Source organism: Lutra lutra, chromosome 2 (genome assembly GCF_902655055.1).
Source record: "Lutra lutra chromosome 2, mLutLut1.2, whole genome shotgun sequence".
Taxonomy (NCBI): domain Eukaryota; kingdom Metazoa; phylum Chordata; class Mammalia; order Carnivora; family Mustelidae; genus Lutra; species Lutra lutra.
This window is the reverse complement of record NC_062279.1, coordinates 118,025,945-118,048,737: the sequence shown is the minus strand read 5'-3', so window position 1 is coordinate 118,048,737 and position 22,793 is coordinate 118,025,945. Positions and strand designations below refer to the sequence as shown.

The window sequence follows — 22,793 nt, the reverse complement described above, 5'->3', positions numbered from 1 at the left end:
AGCAACTTGTCTTAAAGTAGATGTGTGCAGGGAGTCTGCTTCTTCTGCTGACCTTTCTCCTCTCATGCTCTCTTTTATTCTCTCTCTCTCTCTCAAGTATATAAATAAAATCTTAAAAAAAAAAAAAAGCAGATGTGTGCACACATCTCCTGACCTTGCTCCTCCCTTACTCTTCTTGTTCCTTTATCTCAAGAGAATCTTTTTTTCTTTCCTGATTTTATTTTATGATTCCATAATACTCTTTTCATAGCAAACAAGTACAAAAGTAACTCTAGTTGCACGTCTTCTGAAGGAAAAATAATCTGTATGTTTTGAGGTAGCTTTGGCATTATCAAGAGTCACTGCCATCAAATCGAAATCCCATATGTACTGAGTCATTGTAAAAATCTCTATTGAAATTTCTGTGTATTGTTAAATCTCCAAGCCTGTTTTTGAGAACATCCATTTGAGGTAAATTTTAAAAACTTAATAACCTATATTTTAAAAAATTACTGGAAGTGTTTTAATATTTCTTACTCCCTTTATAGTATTATAGCCAAGATGTGAACTAGTTTAGAAATATAATTACCACATACAACATTGTTTCTTTGGAGGCTGTGCTTTGTAAGTCGCAAACAACTAATTTAAAAATAAATTTTTAGGAAATATAGCCTATTTGAAGTCTGGAAACTATGTTCAATATGCAGATTATTATGGCTTTTAATTTGGTTTCATATTTGACACTTCATTGGTTGAAATGATTACCCTAAATGTTGATTATATAAAAAAGTTCTCCAATTTAGAAAGAACCAGATTAAGCTTAGGATAAAAATATAGGATATAATAGTAGTGTTTTGATTTTTCTGTTTGTGTCTTGTCTGTGTCCATGGTAGCTTTTGGTCTCATCTGCATCTTATAGTTACAGTTGGAGCATATTCTGTATATTTTAATTTAATAAATTCAAATCCTATGAAATTAGAAAAAACAGAAATGTGTGGATATAAAGGCAGGTTAAATCTACCTCTGATATGCCAAAAAACCAATGATATCAGTGCCAGTTAGGCCTGGATTGGATGAGATGGGAGGGCAAAATGGAGAAGGTAACATTTCAGAGTTTGGGGGAAGACAATTTTCATATTACTAGTTTCTTTAGGAATATAAAGAACGACATATTCTCCAAAGCTGGGTAGTGTATTCTGGGCGCTTGCTCATTTATCTCTCTTTCTTTTTTCTCTTTTTACTTTCTTCTTCTTCTTCTTCTTCTTTTTTAACCCCCTTACCTCTGATCTCTTCTTTTTGATGACAGAAAAGTGAGAGCAAGGAGGAGATAAAGGGAAAGAGGAAGATAATTATTAGGATGCCTTCTTATTTTCTTCTTAACTCCATGCTACTAGATTTTGTTATTTTCATCCCTAAACAACTACATAAAAGACAATTTTTTATCTTTTTTTTTAAGACAAATTGTTATCTTTACATTAATTACCAATAAATATTTTAGTAGAGACATATGAAGTGTTTCCAAATTAGATGACAAAACTCTTAGGGACTTTTTTCTTCTGATATCTATACAATAGGCAACTTCCCCATGGGAACACTGTATTGTTTGTTTTTTTTACTGTCTCATGGAGCAGGGGTGAGGTGGAAGAACTTGAAAGGCAAATTGAGGGTCAAGAGGGATTTAAAGAAAAAAGTTAAGGTGTTTTAGGCTGTATTGTAAATCATTTCTTCTGAATTTAATCATTTTTAGCTTCGTATATTTTCCTTTAACTATAAAAGGTATTTTCTTTAAAAGCTATTTTTAATTTCTTTTTCTACCAGAATCTTTTTTTTTAATGCTTATCTATGGTTCCAATAAAAAAAATGAATAAAAATGAAGTTCTCTGAAGGGTCAGAACTCGGAGGATTACAGAAGAGAATTTAGCAGCTGCTGCTCTAAAATTGTATGTTTCAAAAGTAGGTTCTCAGTGAAAATTTGGTCTGAAATGAACTAAAAGGATTTAGAAAATGCCTATTTGTGTGTATGTGAATAATGAAAGAGGGGGAGAGAGGGGATGTTTGGAAGAGTCTTAACTTATTTTAACTTGTTCTTGATATCTTATATCAGATACAGGTGATCGAGAATGACAGAGCCACTAGAGGAGGACAAGTCTATGCCACCAATTCCAGAGGCCAGGTCCCTCCCCTGGTCACTACAGATTGTGTGATACAAGACCAAGGTATTTATTGTCAGTAGTATTTTTCATTGAGGTTTTAAAAGTCTTCACCATTTTTTAAAAGTAAATACACTGACACCCTTCAGTAATGCTATCCTTGATGGGGAACCTCTCTAAAGGTGATAATGGGGATCAATTTGCCATCGATTGCTCAAGCACTGAGAATGTATTATCAACTGCATTCTATTTCATGCTTGCAGCAGTCTAGAGAGTTTCTGGTGAGGTAGAGCTCAATATACCAGTTTAAGAAAATTATTTTAGTTTATGGGGTTAAATTAGTACATACCCTACTTTGGTTTACCTTATTTACTACATTAGAAACCTAGCCAAGATAGCATGAGTAGAGCAGTAGTGGATTGAACACTTGAGAAATTGGCATACCTGGTTCTAGCCCCAGTGATTTTTTTTTTTTCCAGCAGATTCTTTAACTTGTGGGTTCTGTTTTTCCAATTTTGAACTGGGATGAGGAAAGGCTGAGCTTTATTTCTACTAGCTATCCTCTGTGTGCTGCCAGTTTAATATATCTGTCTTTGTGCAGGTTTACTCTTTCCAGGAATATATAATTATTCCATCCTTTATGGCAAGCTAAATCACACCTGATGGAATCATTATTACTTATTTCCTGAACTTTTTATCATCCTATACAGAAACTCTGTGCCCACTGAACAATAACTCCCTCTTCCTTCACTCCCCACAGCCCCTGTATCCTCTATTCTATTTTCTGTCTCTGAAGTTGCCTATTCTAGGCACCTTATGTAAGTGGAATCATACAATATTCGTCTTTTTGTGTCTGGCTTATTTCACCTGCCATAATATTTTCAAGGTTCATCTATGGTATAGAATGTATCAGAATTTCATTCTTCTTTTAGGCAGAATAATATTCACTTTTACATATATAGACATTGTGTTGATCCATTCATCTGTTGAAGGATATTTTGCTATTATGAGTAGCCATAGCAGCCACGTGGCTGCTGTGAACACTGGTGTTCATGCATCTGTTTGAGTCCCTGCTTTCAGTTCTTTTGGGTGTATCCCTAGAAGTGGAATTACTGGATCATCGGGCAGATATAAAGAAAGAGCATGGAAGGGTCAGGAAGAGAAAGGAAGGACCAGTGAAGTGGCAAGGTCCAGATCATCATCATTTCTCCTGCAGTCCAGCCCTTGGCAAGGAGAGAGAGCTGCCTGCCGTGGAGCCCTTAAATTGGCCCTGTGCTGTGAAGCCCCTTTGTCTGGCCTGGCTAATCAGCTGATACTTACTAGTGAAATTTTCAGGATGTAGCCCAAATCTCATACATGTGCAGAAATTCACAGATATAAGTAAAACACAGAGGCAGAAGGTACCTTGGCCTTCATTGGTTTATCTCTCCCACTTTACAGATGTGAGGGCCCTAAGGCCCAAGGAGCTTAAGTGACTTGCCCAAAACTACACAGCTAGTTAGGAGTGACTCCAATAAAGAAAAACACCTACTTAAAAAATAATGTTTTTGTTGCCTACAAAAATTATATATATATTATTTCTTTGACTACAGGATCTAATTTGAGACTCAGTTCGTCCCTTGATTCTGTACTTCTCCCTATCCTGCAAGACACTGTTCAAGTACCATATATTTTGTGTAGTCACCTCTGATCCACGTGGCTGACTCATTGCCTCCCTGGGCTACTTAGTGAATTTGCTCCTCTGTGATACTTACCATGCCATTTTCCAGTTATCTGCTTTTATTATCACTTTCTCCTACCAGATTTTGAAGCCTGAGGCTTCACTTGCCTCTGTCCCTAAGCCTCTAGCAGGGGCTTAGCTTCCTAGATATTTGTTGAATGATTAATTTATTGAATGTTTTCCAGTCAGATTTCCCATAAAGCTCTTTATTAAGCATTGCAAAGAGTTTTGATTCTTAATTACTGAGATTGCTAAGTTATCTACTGTAGCCATATCTTTCATGCCCCACTTTTACATACCTGTTTATAAAAACAAATTCTTGGTGCCTTTTAAAAAAAAGATTTTATGTATGTATGCATTTATTTATTTGAGACAGAGGGAGAGAGAGAGCATGAGTGCGGGGAGGAAGAGGGACAAGCAGACTCCACACTGAGTGTGGAACCCAACTCGGGGCTTGATCCCAGGACCCTGAGATCATGATCTGAGCTGAAATCAAGAGTCAGACGCTTAACTGATTGAGCCAGTCGGGTGCCCCAAACAAATTCTCAATGGCTTTTAAAAAATCTTATCTTTGTGTGTATTATCTTCTTGAAACCAAAGTTTGTTTTGTCCCTTATGAGCTCATCCATATGCATATTTCACTGTCAAGAGCTAAAAACCCTTTAAAGAACAAACACTCAGTTTCAATATATTGTCAGTAATTTTGGCTAGTAAAAATTGAGTACAAAGAAAAATTAAAATACACTTTAAAATATTCAAAAATTCTTATTTCACAGTCTGTGTAAAGTTCTTATTTTATAGTCTTGTGTGATTTAATGAGGAAGATCTTGTCTAAGTTTTTTTTTTATCTAAGTTATGTGAAATGTTTAACAATAACAGGGGCTCAAGCATATTTACATTTATTGCCTAATTTTTGTTTTTCTTTTATTTCTGCTGCCAAGACTCTTGTTTTACCCCATGTTAGTATTTACCTAGACTCTAACTGTAATGACCAGTCTACCTGTCTCTAATGTTTTCCTGCTCCCAGATGCTGTCAGTGTCTGGTAGTTTAGTTTTTTCAAGTGTTTATGTGATTATATTGCCCTTGCTAAAAAAAAAAAAAAAAAAAATGTCCCATCATTGCCCATGGGCAAAAGGATTGATCTTAACTCCTCATCCTTCAGAACCTGGACCCAACTTATCTGGGATATAGCAAAGAATTATAATGGGTTCTAATGCCACTTTTGTCATTTACTCTAAACCCCTTAAGCTTCGGTATGTCACTTAACCTCCTGATGTCTCAGTTTTCTCCTCTGTAAAATGTGGTCTTAAGGGTATCAGTCTCATAGGGCAATTGTGAGACTAAAGTGAGTTCACATGTAACCTCTTAAAATGATGCCTAATATGCTGGCAATTACTGTCATAATTATGAATCCAGTTTTGGGCTCTGCTGCAGAGGCTCCGAGAGACAACAGCAGAAACATGGTACCAACAACAACTGGATTCAGCCTGTATTCATGTCAATTTGTCGTGCACAGTATTTTTTTTTGTTTCTATTTGAAGTAGTTGCCATTATATAAAATTGGAATATTTTATGTAAAAATGCAGATTTCTAGCTGGTCTTAAAAAGTAGAATCTGGCAGTAATAGGTTAAAGCTGAACAGAAGAAACTGAGCTTTCTGAGGTCCAGCTTTCCTCTCATTCTAGGCCCACCCATGCGGCAAAACCTGGCCAGAGGAAGGCTCCCAGCCCGGCCTGCTGCCCACCCTGTAAACTCAGGACCATGCGCTTCTCAGCACACTGTACTTCCCCGAGTCCTTTCACTTTTCCTCTCTCCTTAGTAACTGTTTCACATTCCTTCCTGAAACCTGCAACCTCTCCCAACCTTTCTTTTAACTGCTCATATGTCCTCCTTTCTAAGAAAATTGTGCAGTCAGAAGAGAGCTTCCACAGATTCTCACCATTCTATCAGCCCCTGCCCTTTCTGCTTTTGGCCATAAAGGAATGATCTGTGCTCCATTCAGAAGCCAGCCTCTCCTGCTATGCACTGCTCTAGTATGTTGCTGCAATAAGCCTTCCCTCTTTCTCTTATGTCATCATTATCTCTCTTTTTATACTCTCCTATCTTAAATAATAATAAAAAAAAAATTCTGACCTGTTTTCCTTATAGCTAGCCTTCTTTTCTTTGCTCCCCAATGCAACACAACTTGAAAGGCTTATTGCCAATTCTTTTTCTCTCAAACTCACTGTAGGCAGGCTTCCCACCCCAGGCCCTATTCCACCAAAACTCTGCCTTCTGGGTCTCTAGCATCCTCCATATTGTTAAATCCAGTGGTGGCTTTTTTTGGTTGTTTTTTTTTTTACATTTTTATTTAAAGCCCAGTTAGTTAACATACAGTGTAATATTAGTTTCAGGTGTACAATATCGTGATTCAACACTTCCATTCAACACCCAGTGCTCATGACAAGGGCCCTCCTTAATCCCCATCACCTATTTCACCCGCTGTCCCCCTCACCTCTCCTCTGGCAACCATCAGGTCGTTCTCTATAGTTGAGTCTGTCTTGGTTTGCCCCTCTCTCTTTTTTCCCTTTGCTCATTTATTTTGTTTCTTAACTCCCACATTTGACTGAAATCAGTGTTTGCCTTTGTCTGATTGATTTATTTTGCTTAGCGTAGTGCTCTCTAGCTCCATCTTTGTCACTGCAAATGGCACGTACATCCGTGGTCTTGCTGATTTAGCAGTACAGCACAGAGGATCATGCTTTTCCTTGTGTACTTTCTTCACCTCCCAGACACCAGATGCTCCTTGTTTTAACCTTCTCAGTCCTTCAACTGGTTTCTTCTTTTCCTCTGACTTCTTTATGTTAGAGGACTCAGGACTTAGTTCTTGGTCTTCCTCTCTGGTCACAGTCACTTCGTTGGTGGTTTCAAGGTAGTTTCATGGCTTTAGTTTGCTCTTTATAGAAAATTCCCAAGTGTGTATCTTCAGCCCAGGGCCTAGACTCATGTATCTAGTTGTTTACAGAGTTCCCAAGGTGGACATGTCCAAAGCCAGATTCCTGATCTCTGCCCACAATCCCATTAACACACCCCTTCCCTTCTTGCAGCTTTTCTCTTGTCAATTAGTGGCAACTTCATGCTTCTGGTATCTCAGGCCAAAAACCTTGGAGCCATTCTCGATCTTCTCTTTCTTTCCCACTTCCCATCTTCATACCCCATACATCACTCCCATCAACAATCAGTGTACTTCCGAAATAGGTCCAGGATATGGCCACTTTCAGTAACTCTGGTTATTGGTCCCTGGTCCCTGCCCCCACCATTTCTCCTCTGGTTACTGCACAACGTTTGTTACTTCTCTGAACTCTTCACTGGCTGCTGTACCCAGCATGTGCTCCATTCTAGCCACACAGGCCTCTCGTGACTCCACCAGGTCGGACAGGCCCTGCCCCCAGCCACCTGCCTGAGTAAATATGCCTTGCTTCCTGGGAGTCTACTCAAATGTTACCTTTTAAATAAGGCGCACTCTGTAACTGTTTAAAGTTGCAGTCAGCCTCCTCCTACCACTTAACCAGATATGCTTTTTTCATAGCACTTTCATCTTGTAATGACCTGTGCAATTTACTCATTTATTGGGTTTAATAGTTATTGTCTGTATCTTCTATAAGAACATAAGCTCTAAAAAAAAAAAAAAAAAAAAAAAAAAAGAACATAAGCTCTACAAGGAAGCAATTAGGACAGTGTCTAAAACTTAGTAGACATTCAATAAATATAAATATAAACATAGATTATAGCATTGCATAATACTATTTTTAGAAATCATGAAGAAAGTTATACAAATGAGGCAATATGTTATCTAGAATTACAAATATTTAAATATTATAAGGCAGATTTTCTTTCTCAGCAAATTTTAAGTGTGTTCCTTTACACATTTCAGGCAATGCTAGTCCTCGATACATTCGTTGCACAACATACTGTTTCCCATGCACGTCAGATATGGCCAAGCAAGCTCAGATTCCATTAGCTGCTGTCATCAAACCCTTTGCCACAATTCCTTCAAATGAGGTAAGAATGATAAAAACAGCAATTCAAGGGGCACTTGGCTGGCTCAGTTGGTGGAACATGTGACTTGATCTCGGGGTTATGAGTTCGAGTCCCATGTTGGGTGTAGAGATTACTTAAAATCTTAAAGGAAATAGCAACTCAGTAATTTAGCGGTTCTAAAATTCTTCTTTCATTATTGTTTTCTTTTACATTATTATTATAAACAGAAAACTGGAGACTATTTATATATTGCAGAAACATCTAATCATTCAGTTCACTAGGAAAACCCAAATCTGACAAGCTGTGTTTTTTGACAACCCATATAACAAACACTGAAGGAAAGGTCACTTTGGGGTCTGTTGTAACAATCTGCAGATTCAGGAAATATGGAATGTCACATAGTGACAAATACTAAGACTTATCATGTGACCTTTATACCTAGTTTCAGGCTTCAACATTCAGCATCCAGATGTTCTGGTGAAAGAAGCTAACAGAGCCTGAGGTCTGTGGTCTTACTAAGATGCTTTAATAGGGGCAAAGGGTTAGGGTTAACCCTAACCTTAAGTCTGTTTGATTAGAAAGCATTTGTTTTGACTTGGAAGGAGGTACTCAATATATGATTCATTGGGAAAAAATATAAGAAGTGGTGTTTATTTAAAATTTCTGATATTAGGATGGTGTTAATTGATGTTTTGATTGAGACATCCCCCCAACACAGCTGTCATTCCTTCATTTCATGCCCTGAATGGTGGATACCCACATACACGCAGACACACAGGTACTATAGTAGAGCTAGTCAAATAGGTGAAGAAAAGCTTGAATTCTAGCTGGAACTTTGAGCATAATCCCATTGCAATATTCCAGTAAACTGTACTGAACCCTGAATTCCTTTTGCTCCACCCAGATTCTCTTCCCAACTTCCCAACTTCCCAAGAACGTCAGCTTGGCTGTAATGACCCTTTGAGGTTAGCTGACCTAATGAATACCTAACAGCACCTGAACTGAAGGCAGAGCATCTGCACCAGAGAGCAGATTTGTCCCCTTTCATGGGCTGGCCATCAGCCGATAGGAGCGGTACAATGGCCTCGGTGGGGGGTGGGGTGGGGGGGGTATGAAGGGGTTTGCTTTACATCACCTCAGGGAAGGACGAAACAGAAGAGAGACAGTGTGCGTATGGACAGTGGTTTTCGTACCCTTTGAGATGTCCACTCATTCTCCTTATAGTGTGGCAGAATGCTGCCTTCTCTTTGGGGGTAGAGTGACAGGGTAGAGTGGGGCAGAGAAGAGGCTGTTCCTAGAAGCCAGTCTTATATGCAGTATAGTCTCATATTTGTAAGTCAAGAAGTATGCTCAGTATTTACTTATTTTAAGTATGGTCTCTTATAGGATGGCCCCAGAAATACTAATTTCCATAAAATCCTCTTTAAAATTTCTGTGCTTAATAAGGATAAGGTAAACTGATGTGTAATGACAGAGATCCATGCTAAATATAATGTGTATGTGTGTTTTAAATAATAGCTAGAAGTAATTTTTAACTATTTTTCAACAATTTTATTATGAAAATTTTCAAGCATACAGAAAATTTAAAAGAATTTTATAGTGAACACCTAGATTCTATCATTACATTTAACTATACTTGTTTTTATCACCTTTTATTTCATCTGTTCATCAATCCATCTTTTTCTTTATGCATTTCAAAGTAAATTGTGGGCAGTAATTAGTAATACTGCCCACTAAATATTCCAGCATGCATATCATTAATGAGAGTTCACTATTTTCTTACAGATTGCTTTTCCTTTTGAGGCAAAATTGATTTACAATAAAGTGCATATATCTTAAGTAACCACTCACTGAATTTTGACAGATGGATACACCTGGGCAACCCTAATCTCTCTCAAGATGAAAAACATTACTGTCAGCCTTAGAAGTATTTCATCCCTTTCTATCAGCCTCCCTCCCCTTCTAACATCCTTCTTTCCCTGGCAACCATTGTTCTGATTTTTTTTTCCACCATAGATTTGTTTTGCTTGTTGTAAGTCCGCATATAAATAGATTTCCAGAGTATACACTCTTCTGTGTAAGGTTTCTATCATCAGCATCATGTTCTAGAGTGCCATCAACATGGAATTGCATGTATTAGTAGTTTTCTCCCTTTTTTATTGCTGAATGGTATTTGTTTATATGGACATACTAGTTTGTTTATCTGTTCTTTTACTGATGGACATCAGGGCTCTTTCCAGTTTTTGGCTCTTATGAATAAAGCTTCCATAAATATTCTTGTACAAGTCTTTCTGTGGACATATATTCATTTCTCTTAGATTAATAACTGTGAGTAATTTTCTGGCTCATGAAATACATGTTTCTTTTTAGTTTTATAAGAAACTGCCAGGCCATTTTCTTAAATGGTTATACTGCTTCATAGTCCTTCTAACATTGTATTTAGAGTGCCAGTCGCTCGTTATCTCCTCTGTTTGGTATTGTTGTTTCTTATAATTTTAGAAGTTTTTTTTTTAAGGTTTTATTTATTTATTTGAGATAGAGTGCATGCATTAGTGGGGAACCTAGGACTCCTGGGACTCTGGGATCATCACCTGAGCGGAAGGATAATGCTAGCTAAGTAAGCCACCCAGGCACCCCTAATTTTAGAATTTCTGATAGCTCTGGAGTAGTATCCATGAGATGTGTTTTTATTTCAATTTTTATACTTTGAACAAAATTTAAAGAAGTATCAGTGAATAACATCACGCTCACATACATACCACCCATCACTAACAAATGTTAACATATTATCATATTTGCTTAAAAAATTTTATGAGAATTAAAACTTCATAGCTACATATGATATCTCCTTTATCAGGCCATTCTTCTCCCTCCCTCCCTCTTAGGGGCAGACACTGTAACGAATTTGGTATGCATCCTCCCTGTATGTGACTTTATATATTGGCTTTATGCTCATGAATCCATAGTAATATGTAGTATCATTTTGCTTTTTGATGACTCAATTAATTTTAAACAAGTAAAATACAAACTTAGATGAGAGCGGTATACAATGAAAAAAAAGATCCCTTCCTACGCTTCTACCCTCTCCTTTATAGACAATCTTTACCTATTCTTTATGATTCTTTCTAGAAATGGAAAATGCATATACTAGCATATAAGTGTACATCCTTTAAAAAATAAATATATAAATGGTAGTATAGCTTACACTCTCTCCTTTCAATTAACTTGTCTGGCACTCCTACCATGTCACTACCTACAGAGCTACCTTATTCTTTCCAACAGCTGTGTGGCATGATGTATTAGTAAGACAAACACTATTGTAACTGTATGTATCCACTTTAAGATGTGTAAGATTCCAGAGATATGAAAATTTAAAATATGAATCCTAAAATTGAAGGAAAAATAGTAACATGAGTGTGTCTGAGAGAAGGTTATAGCAAACCCTTGACACATCTTGGAGGGGATGGGCTTGCTGCAGATGTACACTCTCTACCTTACTCATTCCTATGCTATCTGAATCATTTTACAGTAATCTGTTACTTTTATAAGCAGAGGGTAACACTTCTACCTTGAAAGAAAGCCAGGTAGCAACTTTACTCTGTATCAATATGGGATACATGGGATTTCTGCCCCTAGGCAGTGTTAGCTTGAGTGTACCTTGTTCACCTCAATGAATTTGCACAGTTTTCAACTGCACACTAGCAGAAACTTCTCCTCCTTGCTCCTCCCATGAGACAGCTGCCTGGGGGACCAACCACCAATGAACAGAACAAAATTCAGCAGTTATTCATACCCCAAACAAGAATCTATAACCACCTTCTTGTTATCACCATTTACTATTAACAGTGAAATTTTTCAGTAACATGTTCCTGAAAATAAAAATATTGAGAAAAGCTTTCAGATGTTAGTTCAAGCCCACCCCCACCCCCCTCTATGCATATATACATTTCATACACAGACTAAATGTTTATGTTTTCTATTTAACAAGGTTGTTTGATCTAACCAAACACCATCTCCCGACCAGCATGAAGTTTTTTCCCCTTTGGTGAAAACTTAGGCTGCATTTTAGTCTTTGTGCTTCCCAAAGTAATAAATGTGTGAGTTCAGAGTGGTGGCTTATTTTTGGAATCTGACTTAGGGAGAAGCTCTACTTGAGAAAATAACATTCTTTATTCTTTTTTTTTTTTTTAATTTTTTATTTCTTTTCAGTATAACAGTATTCATTGTTTTTGCACCACACCCAGTGCTCCATGCAATCCGTGCCCTCTCTAATACCCACCACCTGGTTCCCCCAACCTCCCACCCCCCGCCCCTTCAAAACCCTCAGATTGTTTTTCAGAGTCCATAGTCTCTCATGGTTCACCTCCCCTTCCAATTTCCCTCAACTCCCTTCTCCTCTCCATCTCCCCATCTCCCCTTGTCCTTTATTCTTATCGTATTGCAAGAGACTCTGCACGCTGACCAGGTAAATGTATTTTGACAGTACTGTTTTTTCCTATTGCAGCTCTCTGTACAGAAGAAGCTCTTCCTTTTTCCTTAGACCTTTAAGAACAGGATTACCCTGAATATAATATACACATATATTTTATTCTCTCATATATAAAATAGAGAGAGAATAATGTGTATATATATATGTAGAGAAAGAGAGAGGTATAATTGACAAAAAAATTGTATGATATTTAATGAATATACCATATTTAAGAAGGATGAGTGTCTCTTATGTAGCAGTGTCTTCTGAGTTGGAGATATTCTCTGGTTAAAGAAATACATTTACTTTTGGGGTGCCTGGGTGGCTCAGTGGGGTAAAGCCTCTGCCTTCGGCTCAGGTCATGATTCCAGGGTCCTGGGATTGAGCCCCGCATCAGGCTCCCTGCTCAGGGAGCCTGCTTCCCTTTCTCTCTGTCTGCCTCTCTGCCTACTTGTGATCTCTGTCAAATAAATAAATAAAAATCTTAAAAAAAAAAATATATTTACTTTTATTTGTTGAAATAGGCTTACAGGTAAAAAAAATAAGAAATATGAAAGGGATTCTAAAGCATCAGGAAGAAGTTCCTAAAGGTTGTGCTCTCAGAAGACTTGTCTCCTCTTTGGGGATTAACTGGGCCTCAGTGAGGTGAGCCGCTGGCCCTGGGGACTGTCACTGCTACCCTGTGGTGGTGAGCTGGATGAGGCAAGATTTTTAAAAAGGATTTAATACAGTTGGTTTTTTTTAGTTGGTTCTATTTGACAGAACCTTTTAAAGCATGCCATTGTGTTAGCAACGGCCTATAAAAATAAACTTAATCCAAGCAGTTATGATTAGAGAATGTTCCCTGTGAGCATTTGCTTTGGAGTTGTATGCTATTTTCAAGGGCATATATATGTCATCATTGTTTAAGATTTGATGTTCCTTATTGTAAATTTTAATTTTGTGTGTGTGTTTCAAGTGAAACCCATTGCCACATTCAGTGAAGTTAACTATGAGGAATTTATTCAGGAGAAGTAATTGGTTATCTTTTAAGCTCTTCTGTTGAGTAATTTGTGATTTTTTTTTTTTGATGCTGTATTTTAGGAACGAAGGTAAACATGATATAGACTTCCAATGCAAAAGGATTAAAGATTATATTTAATTTTGCATTTTCTTCAAAATAGGAAATCTTTATATTTTTGACAAGTGCATACATCTGATTATACTTGACATTAAGTTATTTCACCTATAAACCAGATGGCAGAAGCTTTTCCTGCATCTGTGACTAGATTCAGAAATATCTGTTTATATTTTTTTAGATTATAAATGGATATAATAGTCAAAGTAATTTCCTTTCTTGTTGAATTAATGTAGTGCAGATAAAATTTTATCCAACCCTTTACATTTCACTTGATTTATAATCCCCTAATTACTCTGTGCTGGGAACTAAGTTGAACTTTAGGGATATGGGGGAAGAACAAGACCAGTTACTTGTGTCTATGACTTACAGAAAATTTGCAAGTACCCAGTTAATTTTTGGGGCAGTGTGGAAAAAACTCTGATGGGGACATCTTTGTTCTATGGAGTTTCGGTTCAGGGAAGTTTTACCTTACTTATGGCTTAAAGAAGTTTGTCCTATTATTAAACACTGTTTAAATTATTTTTTCTTATTGAGGAGTCATACTCTGATAGATTCAGTAGATAGGAAGAAGCCATTGGAGAGAAAAAGGAATGGATGTCAAAAAACTGACAAAGGGGGTCAAGAAAAAGGAAAAGACTGTCAGAGGTCAAACCCAACACGAACACATTATGTCAAGGGTGGATTTTATATGTATCACCTGCAGGAGTGATTGCTTCGTCGTCATACATCTGACTTTTCAGCCAGTCTTGCTGGTGTGAATTGACAGTCTCAGCGGAGTTTACGCTGTGGCTTCATGCATCAGGGGGAAAAATGGTCTCACTCTAGTATTATGTCTGTATATTATCTTTCAGGAAGATAGCAGCTTGTGAAGTAGGTTTTATCCCAGTTTTGTAGATGTAGAAGCTATACAGGTTCTGAGGCTATTAAGTTGTAGAGCTGAGAGCAATGCTGCTAGAACTTGAGATTTCAAATTCCAGCTTCTTTGGCTACATCTGCCTATAAATGATCTTGTTTGAGGTTTTATTTAACTAAACACATAGAATAGCTTTTTCTTGCTGGCAGTGGTTTTAGCAATGGGCTTCTTGCTTCTTTAAGCTCCAGTGTTACCTTGAAGTGTCTGTCTTAACCTCTTTTCTTGAAGTCTTGTGACTTTAAGCTACAGCTTACTATTCCTTAAAGGCAAAGACCATCCAAAATCCGGCCTTGGGCTGGGCATGCCCTAAAGGTCCCAGTTGAAGAAATGCACTCTCTGGGTTGGATAGAGGTTTAGAAGACAAAGATAAACCAAACTACAGAACAGTGATTGATTTTTAGATATTTAGGCTTCTAAATTAATATCTTTCTAGCTCATTAAGTCTTTTTTTTTTTAAAGAGTTTATTTATTTGAGAGAGTAAGCAAGCATGAGTGGTGGGGGGTGGTGTTGGTCAGAGGGAGAGGGAACCTAGGATCATGACTTGAGCCTAAGGCAGATGCTTAACCACCTGAGCCACCCAGGTGCCCCTAGCACAGTATGTCTTAATTATTAAATTCCTTGTTGGCAAATATGTCACTTAATGAAGTAAAGTTTTTAATCTTATTTTGGCTATCCTATTTTATTTTGTACTTTTGAATGACTACAGATTTCCCTTCTAAACCCATTCACCCCTCTAGCAAACTCTGTAATGAAAAAAATGGTTTGAGAGATTATAGATGTATTCTAGCACATACTAATGAATACACATTTCAGTGTATTCAATCATATATTAATGAAGTTATATTTCATCATAAAGAGCAGAACAGTGAAACAAGTAGGAAGAAATTTTGATCACAATAACAATATTTCAGGAACCAATAAAAATTGACTATTTTCTCCAAAGTACAATAGGTAGTAACCAAATGGTGGAACACTGGGTTTGAAGCCAGGAAATGACTTTAGGTCTCTGCTGTGGCTTATATTGTGACCTTGGGCCTTTATTCCCAAGAAGGAGCAGTCTGGCTCTGATGTCCTGTAGGCCTAGAAAGACGCTAGTGTTTACCCTTCTTGTCCACTCTATTGTGTGTTCAGCATGGATTACCATGAATTTATCACACATCCTATATGTTATTAGAAATTCTTGTGAACAAATTGCACAACCCATCCCAAAGTGGTTTTGTCTATATTATATTTTTAATAAATCTGGAGTATATTATTCATTTAAAAAGCACATGAAGATTGTAAGACTGTGCATTTTTTACATAGATAAATTGTAAAAATTTATAAATTGTATTTTATATATATATATGATGTGTATATATATATATATACTTTTATACATATAAATTGTATTTTACATAGGTAAAGCTGGCCCAATTATAGCCAGCTTTAGTGAAAAACATGTCCTGAAATGGAATTGATTATGACAATGTTGTGTCTTTTGAAAAACTTTAAGAATACTTATAACTTAAGTTATTCTGAAATGAAAGCTTCAAGAGCCTGATCTATTTTTAATATGTGCATTATAATATGAGGTTGTCTGCTTTAATGCAATATTTTAGAGGGTATTAACATAAAAACTTGGAAAAATAAAATACATGTACTCAAATAGAAATAGAACTATGAATATAACATTTAAAATACTTTAATTTATAAAGTTACTTTAGAAATTGAATCTTACCCCTTAACAATTTTGGTCACTGTTTATGTAGTGCTATGAAAAAGTTTGGCAGCTGAAGAACAGAATGTTGTCCCTTTTTAGAATGGTGTTACTGCAGACATACAGGGGGAGTCACATTTGTCAGGGCAAAGGTTATTAGAATTCTATTTTAACTTACAGTATAGATGATAAATGCACTGAGCTTATTTTCTCAATCACCGAATTATTCATGGAAATCTTCATTTTTTACTAAATGGAGAATACCTTCCAGAGAAATAAGAATAAAGAAGAAAACATTCTGCTTTGATTTAATTTTCAGGGACTGTGAGTTTTATGACTTTCCATGCCTGGTGACTGAGTGTGTGGCATCCATAACATAGGACCCAGGACCAGTCTTACTGGACATACAACACCCACCCTGGAGAGGAAATATTTTAGAGCCTCTTGCTACCATTTTCATCAATGCTAAGGCCCACATTTTCTCACATTTTGACATTTCTGAAATAGGAATATCTCTTATTAACAGTGACTTCTTAGCATTGTGTCTGTTCAGTTGGAAGTTCTTATATCTCTTAAAATTGATGAGATTTTAGAATCAGTGAAAATACACTATGCTTTGCTTCACGGTTCTAACTTTACTCCAGATTTATGGATATTTAGATAATACAAGGGCTTATAATTTATGCAGTTGATATTCTCTTAGTGATCAAGTATGAGAGAACAAAATATTTTGAAGTTTTATATTTGAAAGTTTACTAGGCATTCCACTGATAAAAAGCCAAAAAAATTTTTTTAAATAAAATCCTATTTTGAGAAGAAAGGAAGGAGAGCAGGAGGGAAGGAGTGTAGGAAGGAAGGAGAGAGAAAAGAAAACATTATGCAAACCTTTCATGTCCGAACATGACACCCATGTTTCTCTGAAGTACAAGTGATTTTTGAAGTGATTCTTTGTCAGGAGTTGGGCATAAGTATGAGTAAAGTGAGCAAATGTTTTGGAATCAGGTGCAGTTGGGTGTACAGATTAACTCCACCACTTCTGGTAGTGTGACCTTAAAAGTACTTAACTTTTAGGGCCTAATTTCTTAAATAAAATTATGATAACTCTAGTTACCTGATATCTGCTTAAAAATAGTAAGCTGGTATAAGGAATGATAGTTACTCTTGTTATCATCTTTGTCATTATTAGTATGATTATTTGCTATACAGTGTTAAATTCCTCCATGGAAAATTTTAACTCAGCAATCATTGATTTGGAGAATGTGCTGTATACAACGAGGAGAAATATGAACTACATAACCTTCACATTTATATTCATATGTAAGTGGAAAGAATTAGCTGCTCATTTACATTTTTAAAAAGAAATGTTACATGGTACCTGTTTTTTGGTAGTATATCATAATTTTCTATCTGTATTGTACAAGTAGTAAGCACTCGCCATTGCATAAACATTTATATAGCTTTTGGTTTTTCATAAGCTTCTTCATGGACTTTTGTTGGAATAATTTCCCCTTAATCTTTCACACACTATCCTGTCTTTTTAGCCTAATTAATTTCTATTCAATTTTTAGATTTCATTTCGAAGTTACCTCCTCAGGGGAGCCTCCCAGGGTATCCCACGTTTAAACTTGTAGCTCCTCTCATATCATGTGTCACAATTTGCAGTTTTGTATTTGTGTACTTGTTGGATGTCTTTCTTCCAGTTAAGTTCCATGAGAGTAGGGATCCTGTCTGATTTTTCCTCACTATTGCACTCTCAAGACCTAAAACAGTCCCTGGAACATTTTTGTACTAAATAAATATTTAATACGATATTTTCATTACTCAGAATCATTTATATGTGGAAGTAATTTAGAATTTTGGAGACAAGTAGTTTGAAGAAAGTTTCAGAGTAGAGATCTATATGCTTTAACATTTATTGAGCATCTGCTTTGTGTGTAAATGTTGTTTTTGTAGCTGAATGAATTACAAAGTAAATAAAAGAGGAACTGACCATCTAGGAACCAAGCTAAAGCTGGAGGGGCATTTTGGTGTCCCCTCTATCCAGGCATCTGACATTTACTTGCATCTCCATGTTCTATATCAAAGAAAATATTTTCTTTCTTACACACATGTTCTTATGAAAAATCACCATTTGGATACTTACTGGAAATTATCCTTGCTTTTAGTATTGCTGGCAAACAAAAACACCTGTGCTGACTAGGATAACAGTTGCCTAAAGGATTTCCTGGACAATTAAATTCTTCCTAAATTAGCTTAGGTTTCAGTTTTATCCACACCCCCCACCCCAAATGTTTTTTTCTTTCAAAATTATCTCACTGTAAATATGAAGATATATACTGTGTTGGTGTGTGTATATATTTATGAGAGAGTGGAAAGAGGGGGGATATCTGAGACATGTAAAGAGAAGATTAAAATCTTTAAAATGTTATCCATTGTTTGGGAAAATAAGAGCATCATTGACTTTCAGGAAAAATATTTTTGCAAAATGCAGGTAAAACAGAAGAGCCAAAATTGTAAAATCTGGTGTGTATAGCTATCATGGAGCTCATCCACCAGAAGTCACTTTTCTTAATCTGAAACTGAACTACTGAGGTAAATTGAAGTATTTGAACATGGAAATGAGATCTAAGTTTCTTTGGTTTACTATGTTCCATACTCCCTTTCTGGTATAGTTTTAAAAATTTTGAAAAAGTCTTATCTAAATACTCCAAACATAATTTTGTCTACATTTCTCCTTTTTTTTACATTTCTCCTTTCTTAAAGTGATAGAAAATGCATATTAGCTCATATTCATCAATTTTTTGCTTATATGATAAATTAAGCCATGTTTCCTCTCCCTCCAGTTTATTAATGATGTCTAATGAGTATATAGATGTATTTTTTCCTCCAGATGCTTTTGAATTGGTCACATGCATTTTTAAGTGAAAATCCTTTTCTCAACTTTTTTTAACAACTATTTTCAAGTTTTTCCTCCAAATGGCTTTTGGCTATTTGCCCAAATCAAGTTAACTCACAAATGGTGATTTGCCGTATCACATGGAAGTGGTTGAAGTGGTACAGGATTTCAGTTTTGCAAAATGAGAAGAGTTCTTTAGATGGATGGTGGTGATGTTTGCACAACAACGTTAAGGTGCTTAATGTCACTGAACTGTACATTTTAAAATGTGAATTTTGTCATATATATTTTATCACAATTAAAAGATAAATATAGGGCGCCTGGGTGGCTCAGTGGGTTAAGCCTCTGCCTTCGGCTCGGGTCATGATCCTGGGGTCCTGGGATAGAGTCTCGCATCGGGCTCTCTGCTCGGCCGGGAGCCTGCTTCCCGCTCTCTCTCTCTCTCTCTCTGCCTGCCTCTGCCTACTTGTGATCTCTCTGTGTCAGAGAAATAAATAAAATCTAAAAAAAAAAAAAAAGATAAATATATATTTTAAAAGCCACATACACACACAGTAGAGCCATTTAGTTTGTAATCCAGAGCCTTGGCTTCCTGGAGGGTGTTAGAAAATGTCCAAGGAGACCAGTTTCCTAGAAGAGTGACAGTGGGTACTAGTGGGTGAGCTGTCTAGACACTCTTTCTGAGTTAAAGAGGGGGCTGGTTATTGTCACATGGGAGAAACATTCCACTTTTAGCATTGTTTCACTGCTTCATTTTCCAGTCACTGATTAGGTCCTCTGCATTCTTTGGAGACTTCAGTGCCACTGTCTTAAACACGATAAATTCTCCAAGGAGAAAGGTCCTTCAAGGAGCAGGACAGTCTCCAGAAACACTTATATGTGGGGTACCTAAGCAATATTTACATTGAGAGCAGATTGGACTGCATAAATGACTATTTATTTATTTATTTATTCTAACTTACTCCAATAAGGATTTAATTCAACAGATATTTATTGTTCGCCCAAAATGTGCCACTTACTGTTCTTGGTACCTCAGATATGTCAGTGAACAAAATAGATAAAGATCTCTGCCTGCCCTCTTGGAGCTTACATTTTAATGGTGAGAGACAAGACAATGGACCTCATACTGAGCAAATGATGTAATATGTGGGGGAAGGAAAAAACAGAGCAGTGTTAGGGAGATGAAGGCTGCCTGGGAGGAGAGGTAGATGGCAGGTTTCAGATTAAGTAGGGTAGTCCGATAAGCCTGATGGCAGGTGTCATTTAGATGAAGGCTTGACTCTTTTTTTTTTTTTTTTTTAACTTTTTGAGAAACCTCCATACTGTTTTCCAGAGTGGCTATACCAGTTTGCATTCCCACCGACAGTGCAAAAGGGTTCCCTTTTTTCCACATCCTCACCAACATCTGTTGTTTCTCGTGTTGCTGATTTTAGCCATTCTGACACGTGTGAGGTGGTTATCTTATTGTGGTTTTGATTTATGTTTCCCTAATGATGAGTCATGTTGAGCATCTTTTCACGTGTCTATTGGCCATCTGTCTGTCTTCTTTGGAAATGAAAAACTTTTTGAGGAACCTCCATACTGTTTTCCAGAATGACTACTCCTGTTTGCATTCCCATCAGTGGTGTAAGGAAGTTCCCCTTTCTCCATGCCTCGCCAACACCTCTTTTTTCCTGTGTTAATTTTAGCCATTCTGAAAGGTATGAGGTGGTATCTCATTGTAGTTTTGATTTGTATTTCCCTGATGCTGAATGATGTTGAGCCTCTTTTCATGTGTCTGTTATCCATCCGGATGCTTTGGAAAAGTGTCTGTTCATATCTTCTGCCCATTTCTTAATTGGATTATTTGTTTTTTTGGATGTTAAGTTTGATCAGTTCTTTATAGATTTTAGATGCCAACCCTTTATATGATACATCATCTGCAAATATCTTCTTCCACTCCATCAGCTGCCTTTTAGTTTTGTTGGCTGGTTCCTTCTCTGTGCAGAAGCTTTTTACCTTGATGAGGTCCCAATAGTTCATTTTTGCTTTTGTTTCCCTTGCCTCAGAAGACATGTCTAACAAGAAGTTGTTGTGGCCAAGGTCAAAGAGGTTGCTGCCTGTGCTCTTCACTAGGATTTTGATGGTTTCCTGTCTTATATTTAGGTCTTTTGTCCATTTTGAATGTACTTTTGTGTATGGTGTAAGAAAGTGATCCAGTTTCATTCTTCTGCATGTCACCATCCAGTTTTCCCAACACCATTTCTTGAGACATTTTTCCCATTGGATATTCTTTCCTGCTTTGTCAAAGAAAAGTTAAAAATACAACTACCCTATGACCCAGTAATTGCACTACTAGGTATTTACCCAAAGGATACAAAATGTTGATTCGAAGGGGCATATGTGGTATCAATAATAGCCAGATTATGGAAAGAGCCCAAATGTCGATTGATGAATGGATAAAGAAGATGAGGTATATATGTACAATGAGATATGAAATGAAATTTCATATAATGAAACTCGGGCGATCAAAAAGAATGAAATTTTGCCATTTGCAACAACGTGAACAGAACCAGAATGTATTATGCTAAGTTGAAATATGTCAGAGAAAGACAAATACATGATTTCACTCATATGTGGAATTTAAGAAACAAAACAGATGAACATAGGGGAAGGGAAGGAAAAATAAAATGAGATAAAAACAGAGAGGGAGGCAAACTGTAAGCGGCTCTTAACTATAGAGAACAAACTGAGGGTTACTGGAGGGAGGTTGGTGGGTGGATGGGTTAAATGGGTGGTGGGTATTAAGGAGAGCACTCATTGGGATGAGCACTGGATGTTGAATGTACATGATCAATCACTAAATTCTACTCCTGAAACCAATACCACACTATATGTTAACTATCTTGAGTTAAAGAAAATAAAGAAAGGAAGAATTGACTCATGCATAGAGGAAAATGTTTTGAGGGTGTTTTCATGGCCATATAAAGAAGTGAGATAAATGGAGGGAAGACTCTGGTTAACTTACAGTTCTGCCAGAAAGACAAAGGGAGTGTGCCTCTAGGCTTATTATTTTTAATACTTTCATCTTTAAAGTGTAGTATTTTACAACTTTCCTTTGAGGAACAGAAAACTGCCAATTATTTTGTTATGGAAGAAAAAAACAATTCAGAGGGTTTTTAAGTCTAAAATATATTTTCATTCTCTGTGCATTCTTATAGCAAATATGTCTTCTGCAAGTGGCCTGTAATTAGACAACAAAATATAATTCTCCCTTAGGGATAAAAGATAAACTATAATAGGTCAAGGTTTAAAGGAAATGTGGGAAAATATCTCCTTTTGGAAGAAGTGTCTTATGCGAAAGTTTCTCCTTTCGGAAGAAGTGTCTTACGCAAAAGTTTCCAGTATCTGTTCCAGCAAGTGAAGTGATGCTCATCTTTGCAAGTGTACCTATACCTTGAAAGACTGCATCAGCATGCCCATTCTAAACTGACCTTTTTGGTCTAGAACCATTACCTACCATTTATAATCTAGTCATGAACTAGGACTGCTGTCAGGAAAACTGATATTATGATGGGCTCTTCTCCGATATTTATTTTCTCTTTTGATACTGTGGATACCCTCTAACCAGAGCAAGCCCTTCCTTAGACTTTAGCATATGGTCCAACTTCACCTTTCCACTAAAAAGCCCTCCTGGCATTAGAAGCCATGGGTAGAAGGGTTACAGCTGTGTTGGCTTTAAGACACTTTTGGCCATTGCAGGAAAAGAGTCTCCTATTTGTACATATTTTGGGATGAACTTAGCATATTAGGGTTTATCACATCCAGACGTAATCTTTTGTGATAG

General features: G+C 36.7%; 1 protein-coding gene across 4 annotated transcripts in view; it reads left to right on the top strand.

Annotated features, from left to right (window-relative positions):
* SEC24D (SEC24 homolog D, COPII coat complex component) overlaps positions 1-22,793 on the top strand; it is a 107,066-nt gene that overhangs the window by 28,931 nt on the left and 55,342 nt on the right. For all 4 annotated transcript variants that reach the window (XM_047718308.1, XM_047718310.1, XM_047718309.1 and 1 more), the window contains exons 7-8: positions 2,084-2,195; positions 7,764-7,891. In XM_047718308.1, coding sequence (XP_047574264.1) covers positions 2,084-2,195; positions 7,764-7,891 — 240 coding nt within the window. The remainder of the gene's footprint in view (positions 1-2,083; positions 2,196-7,763; positions 7,892-22,793) is intronic.